The following is an 18,350-nucleotide window of genomic DNA, read 5'->3' on the forward strand; positions in this document are numbered from 1 at the left end:
GTTATAATTTTTTTATTATGAAAAATTTTAACATGTATAGGAGAGTTAATAATGTAATGGAATCCCATGTATCCACTAGCTGATTCAAGTTACCAATTTATCAATCTTGCTTCATTACCATCTCCACCTAATATATACATCTCCGTTGGCACTCAAAAAAGAAAAAAAAGACTGGGTTAAGTATGAAATATTTAGTATTTCTTAAATGTGAGCTGCCAGCACTGGTTTCCCTTTCTTTCCTTATTTGTTTCACTTCTCACCTATTCTACTGCCACGGCCAGGCTTAAAACTGTTAGCCCTTTTGGGGCACCCTGATGGCTCAGTCAGTTGAGCATTCAACTCTTGGTTTTGGTTCAGGTCCCTCCTGATCTCGGGGTCATGATCTCAAGGTTGTGAGACTGAGTCCTGTGTCAGGCTATGCGCTCAGATGGGAGTCTGTTTCTGATTCTCTCTCCCTCTCCTTCTGTACCTTTCTGCTGCATTCTCTCTAAAATAAATAAATAAATCTTTAAGGGACACCTGGGTGGTTCAGCGTTGAGTGTCTGCATTTGGTTCGAGTCCCGCATCGGGCTCCCTGCGTGGAGCCTCTTCTCCTTCTACTATGTCTCTGCTTCTCTCTCTCTCTCTCTCTCTCTCTCTCGCTCTCTCTCTCTCCCTCTGCTATGTCTCTGCCTCTCTCTCTCTCTCTCTCTCTCTCTCTCATGAATAAATAAAATCTTTAACAAAATCGCTAGCCCTTTTGCATGATAAAAAGTACTAGATGTAACTCAACAAATACCGTAAAAAGGAAAGCAAATAAAAAGTGTTAGCTTCTCAGTGCTGGTTAAAATGCAATACAATGATGTAAATCTTATGCAATTTTTTAATATAAATTCCCCTGAAACACTGAAAAACACAGACCAAGAAGAATAGAAAGAGTAGCAGAAGATTTCAGAAGATTTAATACCTCAGGTAAAGATGATCCCCCTGAAGGCACAACCCGCCCCCCCTCCCCCCCGCCATGCCAACAGTCATTTGGTCAAGCAAGCCCACACAGGCTGCTCTGGGCATCATTAGAGTCAGGCAGAACATCATTTAGGGGTTTCGCTGTCTCCCCGACATGTTGCCTGACCCACCACTTTCATGCAACACATCGAAACAGATCCCTCGAACCTGATCCTTGGGTGGTCATGTGCAGGTAATACCTGCTAATACAAAGAAAGCCTAGCACTTATTGTTCACTATGTGCATGTTGCATCCAGTGTCCCTTATGTGTACAACTGATTTAATCCTCCAGCACCCCAAGGAGGTAGGCATGGTAGTTTCCTTACATTACAGGTGAGGGAACTGGAGCACAGAGAGACTGGATGACTTGTTCAAGGTCACAGAGCTAGAAGGTGGGAGCGCTAGGTTTCAAACCCAGAAGTCCAGCTCCAGCTCCAGCTCCTGAGCACATATTCTCATCACAAAGGCTTCCATTAGCTTTGTTATGTTATTTTCCAGTGAAATCTACAAATCAAAAAGGTTGGGTGTTCTGTGTAGGCAAATGACTTCCTTCTAATTAATTCTCTTAAGTGTTCATTCCTTGCCAAAATATAAGACTGTTAGTAGTTCACCTTGGAAAACAGTTCAACAGGTGCTGCTATAGCCTTCTGTTCTGTCAAGTACTGCTCCCAAGACCATGCTTCCTGTGCAGCCACTGACGGGACTGGAAAAGAAAACACAGTGACTGTTCTTGAAACAATTAGTGACAGAAAAATAATACTTAATTGAAGATAAACTCAACAAGCAGGCTGATTAATCAAAGAGGTATTCAGAAAACCCAGTAACTAATAAAAATTTTATTTCTCACTTTCTGTGAGCATTTAGTAAAATCATCTAACCAGTCCACAGTCAGCTTCTCCTGTATTACAATAGGCCTATGAATATAGTCCCCTCTCTAAGAAGACCGTTGATAAACGTTAAACATGGGTAGTTTCTTACTCCTCTCAAAGAACAATAAAGAGGTTTCTAGGTGAATGACTTGAAAATATCTGTATAATTTCCTTTCGCTTTCATACTCTTTTGGGAAAGAATGTCAATTGGTACAACCTGTTGGAAGGCAATGTGGAAATATATGTCAAAAGCTTTAAAATGTTTTCATATATTTTGAACCAGCAATTCTGCTTCCAGGAATTTGTCTTAATGTGCTTACAGCAAATGTACCCAAGGGGCAAACATGAAGGTTTGTATCCTATAACTCCTCATAATAATGAAACATTGGAAATAAACTACAGGTCCACCAGGTAAGGGTTAATTATATGCATTGTACAGCCATGTCATTTTAATAATAGGCTGTAAAATTACATTATAAAAGATTAATGGCAGAGGAAGACTTTGTTAATGATATACTACTAGTGGAAAAAACCCAGCAGTTTAGAACAAAATGATCCTTTTTGGTAAAATGCATAATAGAAATATGTATTAGAATTATGACTAAAGACTAAAATTACATAAATCAAAATCTTAAATGAAGTTATCTTTAGTTGCCAGGATTATGGTTCTTCTCAATATTCTCTGCACTTTATTTTTCTGCTTTCCAAATTTTCTACATCAATAACCCCCTTCGTAATTCAATAAAAATATCATTTTTAAATAATAAAAATCTGCTGGAAAGGATTGATAATTGTTTTAAATTTATATTTCTATGTCCCAGTAATTGCCCCTCTAGGATTAACCTGCTAAGCAGTCACGATAAAAGTTGATAGTAAAAATATACATCACAACATTATCACAGCAAAAACACAGTAGAGTATTAATATGGGAGAAAGGTCAAATAGACTATAATACATGTACATTTACACATAGGCACATATGTACATATGATTATAAAGTTATTAAAAACTACAGATAGATATAGATTTTTTTTTAGATTTAGATTTTATTTATGTATTTGACACAGAGATAGAGCAGAAGCAGAGGTAGCAGCAGGCAAAGGGAGAGGGAAAAGCCGACTCCTAACAGAGCAGAGCCAGGTGTGGGGCTCAATCCTAGGATCCTGGATCATGACCTGAGCTTAAGGCAGATGCTTAACTGACTGAGCTATCCAGGTGCCCTGAAAACTATATTTTTTAGAGAATTTTCTAGGTTAAGTAAAAATCAAAGTAAGGAAAAAAACATAAAACACATCTTATCCTAAATTTTAAAATATAAATTATTATACATATTGAGATACTCATCTATTCAACATATTTATAAAGCACTTTCTTTGTGCAAGGCCTTACGCATAGATATTTGTCCACACATACAAACACACAGGCACAGAAAAGCAACTGAAAAGGAATAGCAAAATACTAATAGTATCTGTATGTGGATAATGGGACTAATGTAAGTATTCTTTCCTTTTTGTTACTTTCTACTGTTTTAAAATTCTCTACACGTATGATTATCATACACACATACACACACACACACTCACAAACACACAACCATATACACACATCCTGGAGAAGGTTGGCCAAAAAGCGCTATGTGAGTTTTAACAGTTATCTTGCTATAAAATGTTCCTGAAGAATGTACAGATGGTAAAAGGTCAGAACTGCATGAGCATTGGTAGTGACAGGTGATAAGATGCACCTCTAAGTCAAACATTTGAAACCTCTCAAGACAATAAAGCAACCTGATGGGATAACAAACACAAAAATCCATCAAGTTGTATAGGAAGAATTCATGTAGACTTTTAACCATTTAAAAAATATTTGATGAGCTTAATGTGACAAGAAGTGTGCTGTCCACTGAAATAGAAATATAACCCAGTCCCTGATCCAGTAGATGAAAAATAAACAAATAATGCATACTGTTTTTTAAAAGATTTGTTTATTTATTCATGATAGACACAGAGAGAGAGAGAGGCAGAGACACAGGAGGAGGGAGAAGCAGGCTCCATGCCGGGAGCCCGACGCAGGACTTGATCCCAGGACTCCAGGATTGCTCCCTGGGCCAAAGGCAGGCGTTAAACCGCTGAGCCACCCAGGGATCCCCTGCATACTGTTTATCCTTTGATATACACATATATACAATTGACCAAAAGAGAGTAATTTAAGCTCAGAGTATAATGAAAAAAATCATATCAATTTAGAGTTTAAAAACAGACGCAGTATATACATTAATCTTTACTATGTATCAATCACAACATATATGTTCTGGCTAAGAAATACACTTACTAAAGTATGAAAATTTTGAAAAGTATTTTAATCATCAAATAAGGCTGACAGAACTTTCATTAGTGGATTTCCTTGCTTTGTTTGAAAATAATGAGACATCTTAGTGTGATTTCCATCAAGGAGCTTACAATCTGTTCAACCATTATAGCCCTTTCAGATTTCCTGCCACTTATACCACTATATGAGATATTTTATTTTTCTAAATAGAGAAAGCAATTTGACAAACCCTGAAGATTCCCTAGTAAGAGTAGTCAACAACCCTATTTTCACATAAGCATTTTACTACACTACAATTATATGCTTTACAAAAAAACGTTATGGCAGCGTTGTCTCTAAAGCAAATATAGATACCTCATTTTCTACAACAGCTGGGTTCTTTAAGGTTTTATCAGGAAAAGAAAACATGATATCAAAAATAACAACTTTCCATAGGTTCAATATCTATGTAGAGCAGGAGGACTAGGCAGCAACATGTCGCCAGCCAATGAGATGAGGAAATACCGTTCCTCTGCTCCTGGGACCACACACAAGACTTGTGTCATTACTGACTCTCAGGGGACTCATACCAGCTGAAAGGAATCAGTTTGCTTATTTAGAATTAGGATGTCAATTTCTAAAAATAAAGGATCTTGTTGATATTGTCCATCACCTTATCCCTGGAGCAATAACCATGCCTGCCCATAAATATTTGTTTAATGAATTAAAGGGAAGGAAGGCAGCTGAGATAATACTTTTGGTTTTAAAGTGAATCCAAATATATCTATTTTGACCAACTGGTTTCTCAATTTCCTGGAGAGAAGGAACCAATTATGAATAGTACTGTTTCTGGCATTGAATTTTCTTTATTTTTGATGCAGTTTTCTTGAACATACTACAGATACAACAGTCATTTTATAGAGTATTAGATATGCACACAGGTTTGTAAATCCTAAATTCCATTTCTTTTCACTATACAGAGTGGCTAAGCAAAACATTCCAATTATTACTGTTCTGTCACACATTACTAATATAAAACATGTGTTTGATTGTACATTACCTGTCACTTAATATACATCTATTATATCCCAGGTACCAAATTATGAGTGTGGGGGGGGGGCATGCATGCATGTACATGATGTAAGCATATATGTGTGAATGTGTATGTTTCCATTTATCCTTTACAACACTGAATATCAGATTTGTAACCTCATAATTTACAGGAAACAGGCTTACAGAGGTCACACATCTGGAAAAATCTGTATTTAAACAAAATTTCTAGCACATGCATTCCTACTGTTTGATACTGCCTCACTTTAGCATACGCAGTGAAGATGTAGCAGAAATGCCTATTAATTATTCACCATCTTATATGGGTAAGGCTCATGGCACCCCAAAACAACTACAATAGTACTTTCAAGATCACTGATCAGAGATCACCATAACAAATAGAAACAAAAATAGAAACAAAAAGAGAAAATGAATAAATACAGCCTCTACAACAGTACAAAGTTTTTTTTAAAAAGCTAAATATCCAATGACAGAAGTCAAGTTAATTATGGTTATGAGGCCACATCATATAGCTTTTGCAAATATTAGATTAAGCACAGATAGAGCACAGTTTATATGCACTTCAGCACTAGAACGATTTTTTATATATTTTTATATATTTTTTATATATGAATAAAAACCATAAGAAAACAAATGAAAATGCCTGGGTTACAATGGTGAGATGTGTCCAGCAAAGCAAGATAAAGGCTGACAAATGTGGCCAGTAAAGAAACAGGTACTCTTCAATATTCAGATACTTTAAGACTTACATGGAAAAGGAGCTAAAGAAGCAGCTCCCACGTCCCTTGCATAGGGTGTCACTGAGACAAGGGGTCCAGATACTGCAACATGGGGGCTCAGACACCTGTTCCTGAGGAGCCCATTTCATGCTGCCATTATGTACTGTACAGCCTGCAGGTGTACCCTGAGGGGAGGTGACACAAAAAGACTCAAGCCTCATCAGAACCTGGGAGGCATAAGAAACTGTCATGACAGCCTCCTGGGGGTGGCCTTCCCGGAGCAGCTCCTCGAGAGCCTCCCATGTTCTCATGTGCCAGGAAGATCACAGGGCACTCTGTCAGATTGAGATCATCTGCGGGTAAGCTCATCTACCTGGCCAACTGCATATGTGCACTGTTGCCAATACACCATACAGAGCCACTCCCCTACAAAAGGGGATAGGTTGGACTTAAAAAACAAACAAACAAACAAAAAAAGCAACCCAGAAACATGACACCTTCCCCTGTGTGGAAACAAGCAGGGCTATCTCTCTCTGAGCACCACTAGGTGGTGGTGGATGTGTTTCCTTTTTTACAAAGCAAAGAAGACCCCTCAATGTATCTGCAAACCCATGCCATTTGGTTTACATGGCCTCAGCGAAATTTGCATATCAGCAAAAACTGCCACACTTCCTTCATAAAAAGCAGCACTTTGTGCCTGCCAAGATGACATATTTACACTTTACCACCTCAGTGAATTTTGCTTTGTTGTTCTACACACACCTTGAGGTTTGTTGGCTTATTCATCAGATTAGCAAGAGCAAAGGCTGGAAACTAAAAGCAAAGAACACAGAAAAAAAAACTTGAAGAAACTTCTCAGGAGTTGAAGTCACTGTACATGTCACACATCCACAGCATGCTCGCCACCTCTGCACTTTTTTTAAACCATGGTCATGAACCAGTGTCCTCCTCCAGTGACCACAATCACTTTTCTTGCCTGCAACTGTAGGTACAAGCCTATCGAAATGATCAAAAAGAATGTGTGGATGAGAACCATACTGAGTGCAGCCAAAGCTGCCACCAGACCATTCACAGTGAAGTCAGCTCCAGAAATAATAGTCCAGGGAAGACAGTGCTGGAAGAGAGGATTCAACTTTGGACAGTGGACTTGGAGGGTCAGCTGCTGAGAAAAACAAATCCAACAGGGTGACAAAACAAAGGAGCTAAGTAGAACACAAGTCACAAGTCAAAGAAAGGCAGGGTCAGTGCATGGACAAGTTGAAGGCTGGCTGTGACTCATTTTCTTAATGATGTGCCCATAGGGTATTAATGAATGCATGGGTACACTTCACTGAACCAGGCCATGTCCTTACAGGGAGCAGAACACTGAAACACTGGAGTTCTCGCTCTTGGAAGTATTCCTTTTACAAAATGCTCACAACATCAAATAGGGTTGGGCAGCAATATTACCCTATAAAAGGGGCTCATACAATGAATATGGTATATCCCAGATCAGATACTCTTAATACTGAGAGTATTTTTCAATTCTGTAAACCACAGATACCTCCTATTTTATCATTTCAGATTTGGAGTTCTGAATAATTGAGTTTACTTAAATAACTTTAAAAAACCTTTACTTCGTATCTAAATTTTTCAGATGAGTACTCTTCCACCCGTGTTAAGAGGTTTTGTTCTCAACTCTTATTAAAATCCGTAACACATAAAGCCTAGCATGCTATTTAAATATGGAAAGATAAAAAAATAAAAATAAAAATAAATAAATAAATACGGAAAGAAGCCCTAGTTGTCATCTAACACTGTGATTTTTTTCAAACTTTTAATTTCTCTCAAGCATGGCCCCATTTTTCCTCATAAAAATATCCTACGAGGAGCCCTGATATTAGAAAGCCCCCCAGGGCAACTGCTCTGGCTGCTTCATGTTCTGCCCACTCAGTCTCCCATCTACCCCTCTAAGGGAATCACAGATTGAAAAACTGCTCAAAGACGAACCCTTCACTTCAGCAATAGGAAGAGCCATTTCTAGAAAATTGCACAATATTTATTAGTAATTCCCTGAACTAAAATTAAAATGGTAGGGGGTAAAGAGTGAAGAAATTATCATTTTTAAGGACAGGACCATGTAAATCCTAAGGCTCATGTTGCAGAGCAATACCTTTTTAATTTCCTTAGCCGTAAACACAGCTCTTCACACCAGTATTCCAACTTCATTTCAGAAGGTGTGCCGCATACAGCTCTATTAGGTGACAACTTGGGATGTGTGAGAAAAACAACTGTCAGTTGCAACCAGCGCATCTTATTACACACTGATGTAAATAATGCCTTCTTTTGGGGCACCAACCAGAATGATGCAGGTTGCCTAACGTTAGCAGCTTATCACTGCAGGGTAACCATCTTTGAAGCAGGAGCTCCCTACAGATACCCACTCTTTCCAAACACCCACACTTTAATAACTCTGCCATGCCACTTGCCCATGGTCTGCTAACACATTTTTCACTTGCACATTCAACCTGCTTCTCATTTCAATACAACTGAACTCAGCTCATCTCCCTAGACAAAGCAGGTAGCATGTGCTGGAGACATACAAGGAGCTTGACACCTGTCCCCACATGGCATACATGCAGACAAATGTCACACCCAACCTGACATATGGCAGGACTCAGTGTTTTTGGTGAATAAACAAGAAGACATGAGTGCTAATCGGCACTAGTTAGGAAACCCAAACAATGTGTCTGTCTGGGAACAAAATGAAGGAGGATTAATTATGAACAGGGAAAGCTTTCTGGAGACCATTGCTTTCTGAGACAAACAAATTTAACAGGCAATTCAAGGAGAAGCAGCAGGAGCAAAGGAAGAGAAGCTGGCAAGCAGGGAGCTGCTTCTGCAAATGCCAGAGTCTGATGAGCACTAACATAAAGCTTGTAGGGGTACAAAGAACAGAAGGCTGGGCTGCTAGATTGCAAGGAGGCAAAAATACAATCAGGAAAGTTCCTGAAACTCTGCCTAAGGAGCCTGATCTTTATTCTTGTGATTTAGAGAAGCATCAGAGCCTTCTGAGTGGTAAGCAGTATCATAAGAACTCACTAAGCAGTGCAAGATAAGGATGAAGCAGATGTAAGGGACGAAGGCCACAGGCTGACAATGACAACAAAACAGATTTGGCAAGAGATAGTGTAGATGTTCCCTAAAGAAAAAGTTGGGACAAAACCAAGGGACAATGTAGAAATTAAACTAACAGACTACCGCAAACAACTGCTTGAGGTGGGGTAGTATAGGGAGAAGGTTGAGATGATCTTGAGGTTCAGTCCGATACTCCGGAAGAGACTGGCAAATTCAGGGAGCATCACAGATGTTGTAGAAAAGATTATTTTCATAGATGTTGAATTTTAGGTCTCTGGAATAATCTGGGTGTATATATCCAACAAAAGGCAATTCAAAATTTTTCAGAAAGAGGCAACAATGGGAGAAATCTCAAGAAAGAAACAAAGATAGAAATTTAATGTTCACATCAGAGGTAAGTGAGAAGCTGGAGAAGAACAAAGAGAACTCAGGGTTAGAAAGAGTGCAAGGAGATATACAAGACTTAGGAGCTAAAGGGGCAAAGGGCTCCCCAAAGGCTGGAGGATCTAAACCATCAAGTGTTAAGGAAGGTCAAGTGAGACTAAGTAGGGAGAAGAAGCCACTGGGTTTGGCAGCCAGGGTGTTGCTGTGATCTCACAGGGGGAAAGATGTCAGTGGAAGGATGAGATCATAGGTGAGACTCAAGTGGTCAAAGAGTGAGAAAGAGGCCTGGTGAAAGCTGCAAGTATGGGCTACACCTGGAGAGGTCTGTAAGTGAAAAGGTAGGAAACAAGGAATGGGTACTGGTGTAAGAAGTCTGCAGGTGACACAGGAGTTAAGACTGTAAGCATGGTCTGTGATAAAGACAAGGTTCATAGGTATGCATATGGAAATGCATGCTGGAAAGCTCAAAGAACCATGAGATTCCAATCATGAGGAGCCTTGTAGGGCAACACAGAGAAAACTAAGGTGAACCATGTATGCTCACTGATTCAACAAACAGAATCTTCTATGACAGAGTCCCTGTGTGTTATTAGGGGCTAATGATTCAAAGATGAATAAAATATAATATTTGCTTCTTGGTGAGCTCAGGTCCTGAGTACAAAGCTTGCCTGGCTCTGGGGACCAGTGTGTCACAGAAATCCTTGAATCTTTCTGCACTCTAGAAGCTAAGAGAAATCATTAAACACCACTGAGATACTTTTTGCTGAATAGGAAATCTTTATTAAGTAATTTTCAGAGGAGACAGGCAAAATGGCAGAAGACCCTCCTCGTTTCATCTGGTCTCCTAAATTTAGCTGGATAACTATCAAACCATTCTGAACAGGCAAAATGGCAGATCTATTTTTAACTCTTTGAGGAACCTCCACACAGTTTTCCAGAGTGGCTGCACCAGTGCACATTCCCACCAACAGTGTAAGAGGGTTCCCTTTTTCCACATCTTCTCCAACATTTGTGGTTCCTGCCTTGTTAATTTTCCCCATTCTCACTGGTGTGAGGTGGGATCTCATTGTGGTTTTGATTTGTATTTCCCTGATGGCAAGTGATGCAGAGCATTTTCTCATGTGCGTGTTGGCCATGTCTATGTCTTCCTCTGTGAGATTTCTGTTCATGTCTTTTGCCCATTTCATGATTGGATTGTTTGTTTCTTTGCTGTTGAGTTTAATAAGTTCTTTATAGATCTGGAAAACTAGCCCTTTATCTGATACGTCATTTGCAAATATCTTCTCCCATTCTGTAGGTTGTCTTTGAGTTTTGTTAACTGTATCCTTTGCTGTGCAAAAGCTTCTTATCTTGATGAAGTCCCAATAGTTTTTATTGCCTTCGTGGATGTATCTTGCAAGAAGTTACTATGGCCGAGTTCAAAAAGGGTGTTGCCTGTGTTCTCCTCTAGGATTTTGATGGAAATCTTAGATCTTTCATCCATTTTGAGTTTATCTTTGTGTATGGTGCAAGAGAGTGGTCTAGTTTCATTCTTCTGCATGTGGATGTCTAATTTTCCCAGCACCATTTATTGAAGAGACTGTCTTTCTTCCAATGGATAGTCTTTCCTCCTTTATCGAATATTAGTTGACCATAAAGTTGAGGGTCCACTTCTGGGTTCTCTATTCTGTTCCATTGATCTATGTGTCTGTTTTTGTGCCAGTACCACACTGTCTTGATGATCACAGCTTTGTAGTACAACCTGAAATCTGGCATTGTGATGTCCCCAGATATGGTTTTCTTTTTTAAAATTCCCCTGGCTATTCGGGGTCTTTTCTGATTCCACACAAATCTTAAAATAATTTGTTCTAACTCTCTGAAGAAAGTCCATGGTATTTTGATAGGGATTGCGTGAAACGTGTAAATTGCCCTGGGTAACATTGACATTTTCACAATATTAATTCTGCCCATCCATGAGCATGAAATATTTTTCCATCTCTTTGTGTCTTCCTCAATTTCTTTTAGAAGTGTTCTATAGTTTTTAGGGTATAGATCCTTTACCTCTTTGGTTAGGTTTATTCCTAGGTATCTTATGCTTTTTGGTGCAATTGTAAATGGGATTGAGTCCTTAATTTCTCTATCTTCAGTCTCATTGTTAGTGTATAGAAATGCCACTGACTTCTGGGCATTGATTTTGTATCCTGCCACGCTGCCAAATTGCTGTATGAGTTCTAGCAATCTTGGGGTGGAGGCTTTTGGGTTTTCTATGTAGAGTATCACATCATCGGCAAAGAGGGAGAGTTTGACTTCTTCCTTGCCAATTTGAATGCCTTTAATGTCTTTTTCTTGTCTGATTGCTGAGGCTAGGACTTCCAGTACTATGTTGAATAGCAGTGGTGAGAATGGACATCCCTGTCTTGTTCCTGATCTTAGGGGAAAGGATCCCAGTGCTTCCCCATTGAGAATGATATTTGCTGTGGGCTTTTCATAGATGGCTTTTAAGATGTCGAGGAAAGTTCCCTCTATCCCTACACTCTGAAGAGTTTTGATCAGGAATGGATGCTGTATTTTGTCAAATGCTTTCTCTGCATCTAATGAGAGGATCATATGGTTCTTGGTTTTTCTCTTGCTGATATGATGAATCACATTGAGTGTTTTACGAGTGTTGAACCAGCCTTGTGCCCCGGGAATAAATCCTACTTGGTCATGGTGAATAATTGTCTTAATGTACCGTTGGAACCTATTGGTTAGTATCTTGTTGAGAATTTTTGCTTCCATGTTCATCAGGGATATTGGTCTGTATGTAATTCTCCTTTTTGGTGGGGTCTTTGTCTGGTTTTGGAATTAAGGTGATGCTGGCCTCATAGAATGAATTTGGAAGTACTCCATCTCTTTCTATCTTTCCAAACAGCTTTAGTAGAATAGGTATGGTTTCTTCTTTAAACGTTTGATAGAATTCCCCTGGGAAGCCATCTGGCCCTGGACTTTTGTGTCTTGGGAGGTTTTTGATGACTGCTTCAATTTCCTCCCTGGTTATTGGCCTGTTCAGGTTTTCTATTTCTTCCTGTTCCAGTTTCGGTAGTTTGTGGCTTTCCAGGAATGCGTCCATTTCTTCTGGATTGCCTAATTTATTGGCGTATAGCTGCTCATAATATGTTTTTAAAATTGTATCTCCTCGGTGTTGGTAGTGATCTCTCCTTTCTCATTCATGATTTTATTAATTTGAGTCTTCTCTCTCTTCTTTTTAATAAGGCTGGCTAATGGTTTATCTATCTTATTAATTCTTTCAAAGAACCAACTCCTGGTTTTGTTGATCTGTTCCACAGTTCTTCTGGTCTCGATTTCGTTGAGTTCTGCTCGAATATTTATTAACTCTCTTCTTCTGCTGGGTGTAGGATCTATCTGCTGTTTTTTCTCTAGCTCCTTTATGTGTAAGGTTAGCTTTTGTATTTGAGTTCTTTCCAGTTTTTGAATGGATGCTTGTATTGTGATGTATTTCCCCCTTAGGACTGCTTTTGCCGTGTCCCAAAGATTTTGAACGGTTCTATCTTCATTCTCATTAGTTTCCATGAATCTTTTTAATTCTTCCTTAATTTTCTGGTTGACCCTTTCATCTTTTAGCAGGATGGTCCTTAACCTCCACGTGTTTGAGGTCCTTCCAAACTTCTTGTTGTGATTTAGTTCTAATTTCAAGGCATTATGGTCTGAGAATATGCAGGGGACGATCCCAATCTTTTGGTATCAGTTCAGACCCGATTTGTGACCCAATATGTGGTCTATTCTGGAGAAAGTTCCATGTGCACTTGAGAAGAATGTGTATTCAACTGAGTTTGGATGTAAAGTTCCTTAGATATCTGTGAAACCCATCTGGTCCAGTGTATCATTTAAAGCTCTCATTCTTTGGAGATGTTGTGCTTAGAAGACCTATCGAGTATAGAAAGAGCTAGATTGAAGTCACCAAGTATAAATGTATTATTATCTATGTATTTCTTCATTTTTGTTATTAATTGATTTAAATATTTGGCAGCTCCCACATTCGGGGCATATATATTGAGGATTGTTAAGTCCTCTTGTTGGATAGATCCTTTAAGTATGATATAGTGTCCCTCTTCATCTCTCACTACAGTCTTCGGGGTAAATTTTAGTTTATCTGATAGGAGGATGGCTACCCCTGCTTTCTTTTGAGGACCATTTGAATGGTACATGGTTCTCCAACCTTTTATTTTCAGGCTGTAGGTGTCCTTCTGTCTAAAATGAGTCTCTTGTAGACAGCAAATAGATGGGTCCTGCTTTTTTATCCAGTCTGAAACCCTGCGCCTTTTGATGGGGTCATTAAGCCCGTTCCACGTTCAGAGTTACTATTGACAGATATGAGTTTAGTGTCATCATGATATCTATTCAGTCCTTGTTTTTGTGGATTGTTCCACTGGACTTCTTCTTAAAGGGGAATTTTAAGAGTCCCCCTTAAAATTTCTTGCAGAGCTGGTTTGGAGGTCACATATTCTTTCAGTTCCTGTCTGTCTTGGAAGCTCTTTATCTCTCCTTCCATTCTGAATGAGAGCCTTGCTGGATGAAGTATTCTTGGTTGCATGTTTTTCTCATTTAGGACCCTGAATATATCCTGCTAGCCCTTTCTGGCCTGCCAGGTCTCTGTGGAGAGGTCTGGTGTCACCCTAATACTCCTCCCCATAAAAGTCAGGGATTTCTTGCTGCTTTAAGGATCTTCTGTTATCTTCGGAATTTTCAATGACAAGAATAATTTATTAAAAAGTCTACGCTTTGTTCTCCTGAGCAGATTTACCAGTATGTACTACATATATTAACCTATATGTAATATATCACATACTCGCATCTCTTTCTGGTTTCTCTATTCTGTACCATAGATCCTTGTCTGTTACTAAACAACTGGAATGTTGGGGAGTTTAGTGTAACTTTAACTAAGTTAATATAAAACCAATTGGGATTCTAGTTTGGAACTGAATTAAATGTTAATTTGGGAGCTTCTGGGGAAGAAGATGAGGGAGGAGGAGGATCCTAAGCTCATCTCATCCCATGGATACAGCTATCCATACATCCCATGGATACAGTAGGTAACTCTCAGATCAGTGTAAGTAACCCAGAAAATGACCCAAAGCCTGGCAGAACAGACTCTCCACAGCTACATGTAGAGAAGAGGTCACATGAAGAGGGTATAAAGGGCAGAGACATGGTAGGGAGTTAAACAAATGCATGACTGTCCACAGGAGGGAGAATACTGTGAGTACAGAGATGGGAAAGAACAGACTCTCACCCCAGGGGAGCTCCTGGGGAAGATGAGTCCCCATAACATTCGGCTTTGAAAACTAGAGGGGCCGAATTTCATTGAGTTCCTATAGCCAGCAGGACTTAAAATCTGGAACATTAAAAATCAGCAGGTTCACCTCTGGAGATGCTGAGAGGGCAAGAAGAAACAGTTCCCATCTTTAAAGAGACAGCACAACAAACATCCCTGAGAAGATACAGCATATAAGCAGCAGTTTGAAAAACAACTGGGATATACAGAAGAGTAATCTGTTTACTAATCTCAGAGCCTATGCTGGAAGAGCAGAGATTGTTGGGAGACCTCTGGAACAAAGTAGCTGGTGGATGCCATTTCCATTCCCCATCTGCCAATATAAACACACAGCCACCCAAAGGAATCAATGCAGTGCTGACCCTTGCTATCTACTTGCTAACATCAGGGAGGGGGGAGAGATAACCATACACACCAGTCAGACTGCAGATGCCACAGCAGACAGCTGCTCTGACTGCAGGCTCTGCCCATCAACAAAAGCTTCTCAGTGGACAAAACAGGGAAAGTACCCTGCAGCCTGGTGCTACTGTATCACTGGCAACGGCCTGGTCTAATTCAATTTAAGCCCAAGGCACTTCCAGACTGGCCCACTAACAACACAGGAACCAACACTACCCACAACAGGCAAAGAGAGCCACTGCAGACACCTGGACCAAAGGAAAAGGTAGCTCAGCCACAATAGTAAAACACACACAACGTACATAGTTTACACTCTGGAAGCACCAGGTTTTCTTGATCAGGAGACACTGCAGGGCATCAGGGCATAGCAGGATCTCTTCCACATAAAGTCACTACTTTCAAGAACAGGTGATGTAGCTGATTTTCCTAACACAGAGACACAGAGAGTCAGTCAAACTGAGGGGACAGAAAAATGTATGTCACAAATGAAAGGGAAACATGCACAAATAATACACTTGATAGAGAATTTAAAGTAAGGATCACAAAGATAATTTCTGGACACAAGAAAAGAGAACATCAGAAAGACCCTATACATAAGATTAGAAAAGAAAGAGTCAACTGTGAAGACATAATAAATGATATTGATTGAATAGTAGACTAGAGAAAGCAGAAGAAGGAATCAGCAACCTGGTGGACAGAGTAATGGAAAGTAAGCTGACTAGGTTAGAAAAAAAATTATGCAAAATGAAAATAGACTTAGGGAACAGAGCAACACCATCAGGCATAATAACGTTCACATTACAGGAATCTCAGATGAACAAGAGAGATAAAAGGGGGCAGAAAATTTATTTAAGGAATAGAAGGAAACCTCCTGACTCTGGGGAAGGAAAGAGAAATGCAAGTACAGGAGGTGCAGAGATTCCCCAACTAAATCAACCCACAGACATGCATAGAAAGGCACATAGCAATTAAAGTGGCAAAAAGTAGTGATAAAGACAGAATTCTGAGAGCAGCAAGAGAAAATAGTTACATATGTGGGAAACCATATAAAGCTATCAGTGGATTTTTCAGAAGAAACTTCATAGGCCAGAAGAAAGGGCCATGGTATATTCAAAGCGCTGAAAGGGAAAAATATGCATCCAAGAATACTTTATCTAGGAAGGCTCTCTTTCAGAATAGGAGATAGAGTTTTTCATGACCACTACAGACCTGCAAGAAATGTTAAAGGGGCCGCTCTGGGGATCCCTGGGTGGCGCAGCGGTTTGGCACCTGCCTTTGGCCCAGGGCGCGATCCTGGAGACCCGGGATCGAGTCCCACGTCGGGCTCCATGGAGCCTGCTTCTCCCTCTGCCTGTGTCTCTGCCTCTCTCTCTCTCTCTCTCTCTCTCTCTCTCTCTCTCTGTGACTATCATAAAGAAATAAAAATTAAAAAAAAAAGGGGGGCCGCTCTGAGTGAGAAGGAAAGATCAAAGTTAAGAGTAGGAAACAGCAGCAAAATAAGTATGTATCTAAAAATCAGTCAAGAAATTCAAAATAAAAAGATGTTAAAGTCTGACACCATATACCTAAAATGTGGAGAGAAAAGGGGTAATAACTGGCTCAAACTTAAGTGACCATCAACTTAATGTACACTGCTATATGCATATACATATAAATCAAATGGTAACCACAATTCAAAAACAAGTAATAGCGATGCAGAAAACAAACAGAAAATAATCCAATTATATCACTAAAGAAAGCCAACTAGCCACGAGAGAAGAGAACAGGAGAAGAAAGGAACAGGGAAAAACAATAAGAACAATCATTAAAAAAGCAACAAAATGGCAATAAATATATATATAACATTATTACCTTGACTGTCAATGAACTAAATGCCCTAATCATAATACACAGGGTGATAGAAGGGATAAAAAAAAAAAAGACACATCTATATTCTTCCTATAAGAGACTCATTTCAGACCTAAATTAGATATATGCAAATTTAAAGTGAAGAGATGGAGAAGAATTTATCATGCAAATAGATGTGAAAAGAAATCCAGGCTAGCAATACTTATATTGAACAAAATAGACTTTAAAAACAAAGACTGTAAAAAGAGACAAAGAAGGACACTAGATAATCATTAAAGGGACAACCCAACAAGAAGACGTAACAATTGTATTTTTGCACACAGCATGGGAGCACACAAATACTTAAAACAGTTAATAACAAACACAAAGAAAGTAAACAATTGTAATACAATAAGAGTAGAGGACTCTAACGCCCCACTTATATCAGTGGACAGATATCATCCATACAGAAAATCAACAAGAAAACAGTAGCATTGAATGTTCCATTGAACCAGACAGATTTAAGATATATATTCAGGACCTTCCATCCTAAAACATACATACATTCTTTTCAATTGCACATGGAACATTCTCCAGAACAGATCATATATTGGGCCACAAAACAAAACTCAAATATTCAAAAAGTTCAAGGTCATACCATACATCTGCTCTGACTAAATGACATGAAACTAGAAATCAACCACAAGACAAAATCTGGAAAGAGCACAAATTGTAGACATAGATTAAATAACATGCTACTAAACAATGAATGGGTCAACCAAGATATCAAAGAGGAAATAAAAAAGCATATGGAGACAAATGAACATGGAAACACAATCATCCAAAATCTTTGGAAATCCAACAAAAGCTGTTCTAAGAGGAAAGTTTATAGCAAAATAGGCCTACCTCAAGAAGCAAGAAAAATCTCAAATAAATATAACTTTACATCTAAAAGAGCTGGAAGAATAAGAACAAGTGAAACCCAAAACTAGTAGAAGGAAAGAAATAGTAAAGATAAATAAATGAAATGGAAACTAAAAACAAACAAACAAAACCAACAGAAAAGATCAATGATCAACAAAAACAGGAGCTGGTTCTTTGAAAAGATCAACAAAATTGACAAATGTTTAGCCAGACTCTAAAAAAAAGAAGGGAGAACTTAAGACAAAATCACAAATGAAAGAGGAGAAATAACAACTGACACCACAGAAATACAAACAAGTGTCAGAGAAAATTCAGAAAAAATAGACACCAACAAATTTAATGACCTAGAAGACATGCATAAATTTCTAGAAACATAAAACCTCCCAAAACCAAATCAGGAAGAAACAGAAATTTTGAACAGACTGATTACCAGCAATAAAA

General features: G+C 39.0%; 1 protein-coding gene across 2 annotated transcripts in view; it reads right to left on the reverse strand.

The window, feature by feature from the left end:
- L3MBTL4 (L3MBTL histone methyl-lysine binding protein 4) overlaps window positions 1-18,350 on the reverse strand; it is a 442,980-nt gene that overhangs the window by 307,951 nt on the left and 116,679 nt on the right. The window contains exon 5 of one of the 2 annotated variants that reach the window (XM_055324067.1): window positions 1,596-1,687. The exons of the other annotated variant lie outside the window; for it this stretch is intronic. Coding sequence (XP_055180042.1) covers window positions 1,596-1,687 — 92 coding nt within the window. The remainder of the gene's footprint in view (window positions 1-1,595; window positions 1,688-18,350) is intronic. 2 annotated transcript variants of the gene reach the window in all.

The sequence above is a fragment of the Nyctereutes procyonoides genome, unplaced genomic scaffold (genome assembly GCF_905146905.1).
Source record: "Nyctereutes procyonoides isolate TBG_1078 unplaced genomic scaffold, NYPRO_anot_genome, whole genome shotgun sequence".
Classification (NCBI taxonomy): domain Eukaryota; kingdom Metazoa; phylum Chordata; class Mammalia; order Carnivora; family Canidae; genus Nyctereutes; species Nyctereutes procyonoides.